Source organism: Hydractinia symbiolongicarpus, chromosome 8, assembly GCF_029227915.1.
Source record: "Hydractinia symbiolongicarpus strain clone_291-10 chromosome 8, HSymV2.1, whole genome shotgun sequence".
Lineage (NCBI taxonomy): Eukaryota > Metazoa > Cnidaria > Hydrozoa > Anthoathecata > Hydractiniidae > Hydractinia > Hydractinia symbiolongicarpus.
Genome location: NC_079882.1, coordinates 9579890 through 9586167, shown reverse-complemented (window position 1 = coordinate 9586167; position 6278 = coordinate 9579890). Strand labels below are relative to the sequence as shown.

General features: G+C 34.5%; 1 protein-coding gene across 1 annotated transcript; it reads right to left on the bottom strand.

Moving 5' to 3' along the window:
* Nucleotides 1–3263: 3263 nt before the first annotated feature.
* Nucleotides 3264–4126, bottom strand: LOC130653701 (uncharacterized). The gene is made up of 3 exons (XM_057456218.1): nucleotides 3982–4126; nucleotides 3640–3879; nucleotides 3264–3589 (listed from the first exon to the last, which is right to left on the bottom strand). The coding sequence occupies exons 1-3, from the start codon at nucleotides 4124–4126 to the stop codon at nucleotides 3264–3266; spliced, it is 711 nt and encodes a 236-aa protein (XP_057312201.1).
* Between the last annotated feature and the right edge of the window lie 2152 nt (nucleotides 4127–6278).

Below are 6278 nucleotides of genomic sequence, written 5' to 3'. Positions count from 1 at the left end.
ATAATGTTTACGTTTTGTTCGAAAACTCATTCGAATCATTTAAGGCCTCTTGCACATATAAATATCAAATATTCGAATCGGTTAAGACCCAATTACGTGTCAAATAAAAGCAAAAAAGAAGCTGCTAATGTCACTGGGATCATTCAAAGTCCGAGGTACATGTTCCGCAATTCAAGTTATAACAAAAAAAATTGTTCGAGGTAAGGAGGTTTTCGAGTTATGGTGGTTCGAGTAATAGAAAGTTTTTAGGAGAGTTTATTAGGTAATCTTCGCCGTGCCAGCGCAAAATTGTTTGAGTTAAGGAGAGATTCGAGTAATGAAAGTTGGAGTTATAAAGAGTCCACTGTAATATAGAGTAACTAGACAGGAGATCCGACGTCGAAACGCCGGCTTAAGCCATCAGTAACCAAGCGTTTGACGCCAGGCTGAGCGCTTAGGGTTTAGGTAAGCGGGGGTGCAGCAAATCGAGTAAAGCGTCCGCAACGGTACAGTACTCCAGGCTTTAACATATTTTTTTAAAGAATAACTTTTCCACAACGTTAACCGGAATGAATGAGTTTGTGAAATGAGTTTTGTGTAAACGTACAGAAAATGAATATTTTTTAAATAAACCTTACACTATCACTTTGCAACCAAAAATGGTAATTGGTAAACTACACGCTAGTGGTAAAAAAAAAACAAAGTCTGTAAAAATCGGGTTCTGTGATGATTTTTTAAAATAAAACTGCTACACAACTATTTTGAATGCAAAAATTACAGCTATAATTTAAGATGATAGTCCATTCTCGACCCTAGAGCTCTTTGAGATAAACTCGAAAGCAGGTTTTAATCTCAAAGAGCTCTAGGGAAGAGAATAGAGGATAGTCGTTATCCCGCTAAAAAAAATCACGGCTTTGCTGGTCCTCAGGTTTTCTCCCGGCCTGTCTAATGTTTTGTCACCGTTCTTAAATGTTATTGCCACCGAATCAACTATACCAGAAATTGTTTACTTCTTAAATTTTTAACGAATAATAGCTATCTTAACTTCATTCCTATTTAAACATCTAAGAACATCTAATAATTTAAATTTTATGTCAATTTTATGCCTTTACAGCAAGACTCCTCATGATTAGTGAAGGTTGGGGTCATTGATGACTAATTGAAGGTCATTGGTGGCTTATCGGGGGCCATTGGAGGTGGTTGCAGGTCATGGGGGGGGGGGGGGGCATTGCGTTGGTTAGTACTACCAAGATATAATTGCAAGTTGTAAACCGCATGTCGTGCAATTAATAACTTTCCGATAACTTTGTGCATAATTATATAAACTGCAGTACATTTTTTAGTAGTGAACTAACCAGTGTGAAAGGAATCAAACGGGGTGGGGGACGTAAATTTAGTGTCACCTATAGATTGGCAAAAACACATTTAAATTCAATAAAATCGATGCATGTTTGTATCCACATATGTATGTATCTTTTTATGGGCACTTTAAGTGCAACATATTCTTTTTTTCTGAAACGAAATTGACATAACGATAATGTTAAAGCTATACCCAAAAAAACATAAAAGCCGATTGTATATTTTTCGAACAAGTCTCCTCTGAATAATGGCTCCTCGGACAAATGCTTTCCGCTAATTGTCAATAAAAAATTGTTCCACTCGTCGGTTTATTTGTACCTAGAATAACTGTCTTTCTCTATAATAACAGCCCTATTTTATCCGTCTGTACCCGGGAAAACGTCGTGTTACGGAACACGAAATCCGATATATAAATAGTTACTAATAATTGACACTAGATACTTAGTACAGTTCCACTTAGTACAATTCCTCCTCAATAAATTGCCACTACCCCACTCAGATAACTCTCATCTAGGACATTTTTGGTGGATAAGGCCACAGCGCGACCAGCCATACACGTCTGTGATAACAATTTTGACCAAAAATGCTGTACTTAAAAAACAAGCTAGAGAATTAATTTTAGCCAGATTAACCATTTTAAATTCTCTAAAATAAACTTTAAAAAAATTATTTAGTCAATAAAGAAAAAAAAAATAGCAACAAAAAAAAACCTTTTAAGACGAAAGAAAGCTTTTTCCAACGAAACTTTACGCCTTTTCTTCAATTTTATTAAGAACGTGAATGCGAAGTGTGTTTATATTAGCTGGGGTAATTATGCAAGGGGGATTGTCCTAGGTAGGAATTGTCCAGGGGGGGGCATTACCCAAGGCATTAGCAATGGACAATTGTTTGAAGGGTGATTACTGGGACAGGATTAAAGAAATTGTTACTTAATTTATTGTTTAACCGTTGTGTCAAAAATTGCTTGAAATTATAATCTCGATTTCTCCCTTCTATTTTTGCAATACACTTCGCAACGTTGAATTAGCTAGGAATGAAATGGCGCAGAGGGTCATATAGTTCCTAGTAATTCTTAATTCGTCATTTATTTTATCGAAATTTTACCTTCTCATACAGACTCACCCACATTTTCAAACTACTCAACAATCATTTACCGCAAATTGTATAATGCGCTATATAATTATTACTGCTTATTAAGAGTCATACATTGCATGGGTTGCAGCGGCTTGGAGATGCCCTGCAAACGTCCTTCCCTACTGCTGGATGGTGATTTTTTTTTAAATAAAAGTAAGTAAGTAAAATGTATTTCAGGTTATCCATATGTTATAATGGCTCTTTAACATGAATAATATAAAATAAATTCAATTTAATATTTCTACAAAAAATATTGAAGGATTCAGCAGTACAAAGGTTAGCTGGTAGATTGTTGAACACACGCGCTGCTTCATCTTGAAAGGTACCATTGATCGAGTGATGAAGATTGAGTTCATGTTGCTTTCGGAGATTTTTTTGCTTCATACGTACAATTACTTTACAGGAACTTGACCAGTTAGTGAAATTAATGGCTTTGTAGGCTAGATAAGTTAAATTCACGACGTTCCTTTATGGGGAGCCATTTTAATTTGATGGTATCTTGAATTTTGGCATAACGTCCAATAACAAAACTACATGCAACTTTTTGAAGTTTTTGTAATCTTTCCAAAGTCGTTATAATCAATTTGTGAAAAAATCAAGGTTTCAATTAACTGTTTTCGTAGTCTGAAGCTTGTGAAGTTCTTCAACTTTCGTAGCACAGATACTTTCCCATAACATTTTTTTAAAGTTTTGTCGATTTGTGCGTTTCATAAATTGTTGGTCCTAATAGTGGACAAGTCCCAACACGATTGAGTGGAGTACTCCCTAGCTTGATCGTCGAACTGTGTTCATTAAGAATTGGACAAGTGTTTGGTCGAAATCAACACGAATTTAGTTTTTGCTGCATTAGCCGCAAGAAAATTTTCTTCGGCCCATTTGTCAAGCTCATTTAGTGTATCGTTAATGGAAATTTCTGTATTCACAATATTTGCAGGTTTACATGATCTATAAATCGTTGTATCATCTGCGTATTGAATAGTGGAAGCATCAAAAGCGTCCTGCAAATCGTTGACGTATAAATTGAATAATATGGGGCCAAGGTTCAATACCTTGCGGTACTCCGAATAATGATGGTAATTGATTTGAATTATTGCTATCAATTTGCACAAACTGTTGTCTATCCGAAAGATAAAAAAGGGTCCAAGTAAAGAAATCTCCAGAAAAAACCTTGTGAAGCCATTTTCTTGATAAGTTTGTTATGACGGATAGTATCAAAAGCTTTCGAGAAGTCTATCAAGACCATTAATGTGACTTCATTGGCTTTCATAGCTTTTTTAATATCGTCTTTCAATTCCATAAGTGCTGTACTTGTGCTGCAGCCTTTACGAAATCCATCAACAGTATCCTTGTAGATGTTGGTTGATTCGATGAATTCTATAAGTTGTTTCAATACAATCTTTTTGTGTACTTTGGATAAAGAGGACAGTATTGATATCAGTCAAAAATTTGAAATTTCGACAGCATTTGGCACTTTATTTATAGGCACGATTCTTGCAGTTTTCCAAATACATGGAAATTCATTGAAGTGTATGAATTCGTTAAGAATCTGTGTTAATGGGGAGCATATAAACTCGGCAACTTGTTTCAAAAAACGAACAGAGATTGCGTCGGGACCAGTAGAGCAGTTATTTTTAAGATTGCGCAATTCTTTCATAACTTCGCTATATGTAACACAACGGAGTGTAAATTTACTCTCATTGTCATTTGGTACGGTGTCTATAAATGCTTTTGTTTCTGCTGGTGATATTGGATTCTTACCAACAGCACGCGATGCGGTAGCGGCAAAAAAATATATATATAAAAATATATAAAATATATTTTAAAGTACAAAATAACGTTTTTAGTGATCTTAGAACCTTTTTTAAGTTAAAAGTTTACTTCACTGCCGACTATAGTGGGCTTTTTTCACTTTTAGTTCCCATCGGGTTAAATCTCGCGACGCAATCCTTGCATTAATATCTGAATTATCGAAACAGCGAAAATGGGAATTTTTCATCAACATAGTTATGAGTGCTCAATAACGTTTTAGAAATTTGTTTTGAGATAGAATCGCATGTATGGAATTTCTATAATTAGGATTAACACAAATTAAAAAGATATGATCATCTCATTAATGCGCTAATTAATGAGTTGACAAAAATCCGGGCGTGGCCTGTCAACAAACAAACACATTTAAATAGAAAGAATATGATCATAGGGTACCGCCGTTGCTATTTTTGTCATTTATTTTTATTATTATCTTAGAAACAGATTCTAAATTTCAAACACAGCATTAACAAAAACAACTTTCATTTAGGGTTGCCAACCATGCTAGAAAACTTATTATATTTAAATGTGCTGGATTTACACTTTGTAATAAAAATTGTACTTAAATTTTTCTTTTGAACATTCTTTCTTTTTTTGGCTTTATTTATAAGAGCCGTAGGAAGTAGGAGCTTAGTCCCCTATAATTTTTTTTAAAAAATTCGCCTATATATTTTAAATGATAAACAACATTGTTTCCTCACTTATTTAATAACTATTCAAGCAGGCTTATAAAGGCGCCCTAAGGCCAGGGGGGGGGGGGGCTAATAAACTAAGAAAGTGACGAACGAGACATTGTGTTGCCACAAGTTTGACACAAATGTTTGTTAGCAAATTGGGGCATAAACAAATTGAATGATTTTACCCAAGATCATGCCAGATATTTCCGATCATATAGCAAGGATAAAACGGTGAAACATAAACTTTAAAATTAGAGAAATGGTTGTAAACGTTGTTTAAAATAAGTTGTAATCTGTTAATAAGAGGATATTTGAACAAAAAAATGTTTTCGATTATAAATTTCTGACCACCTGTGAACCAATGAGTCATCAAACAGACGTCACGTCACTAAGAATGATCGACAGTCATCATATTTTAACCCTTAACCCCAATCGGTCCGGGGTTTTTCGAACATGGTATGACCAGGGGACGGAATCCGCCCCCCCCCCAAAAAAAAAAAAAAACTTTTCATAGGATTGTTCAAATTGAATTAAACTTGGCACCCTTATAGTACGTCATAAAAGGAACAAAATAGCAGCAATAAATTTTTGCTTGCGTCAGCACATTTTTTGTGACGTCATCAGAAGCTTGAAATTTAAATACTTTTGTTCCAGAGCGAATTTTTGCATTCTGTTTGCAGTTTCTGAAAGCTAAATAAAAATTATTTAACATATTTTCCGTGCATAAAAAATGCCAAAAATTGCCCGAAAATCCGGTTTTTGCCGATTTTTCGGTAAAATCCGACAAAATCGGGAAATCGGATTCTTCTTAATAAAACAAAGTTATATTTCAAGTTTCAAGTTTTAAGGATAATCCTAACAGGAGTTATTAATTTTTCCCCATTATAAGGATTTCATGGAGATTTTTAGGGGCAGTTTCGAGTAATGGCCAATAATAAAGCCTCTGAAAGGTATGGGACCCAAAAATTTTACATGTAGGTGTCTAATAGATAAATATTGAAAGTTTCTTAGCCGTATAACATAGCAATAAGAAGTTATTAAGAAAAAACATCAGGTGGGGGGGGGGCGGAATGCGCCCCCTCCCCCAAACCGAATAGGGTTAAAATTGTATCCTTCAGAAGTTGTTACAAAAAAATTTGGAGGGGGCGAAATTTAAACAATCATTTCCAAGTTATTAAAACATTTGAAAACATTATTATTATTATTATTATTATTTATTGTTTTCTTGCTTCTTTAGCATTCTATCCAATATTGGGAATTAGATTAATTTGCATTCTGTAGTAAAAGGCTTCGTTTCGATTATGCCGCAATCGTTGTATTACA

Coding starts and splice junctions, on each gene's coding strand:
- LOC130653701 (XM_057456218.1), bottom strand. CDS start 4,126: ATGAAAGAATTGCGCAATCTTAAAAATAACTGCTCTACTGGTCCCGAC. Junction 3,880..3,981: donor ACACTTCAATGAATTTCCAT/GTATTTGGAAAA, acceptor CTTTATCCAAAG/TACACAAAAAGATTGTATTG. Junction 3,590..3,639: donor CAAGAAAATGGCTTCACAAG/GTTTTTTCTGGA, acceptor TCTTTCGGATAG/ACAACAGTTTGTGCAAATTG.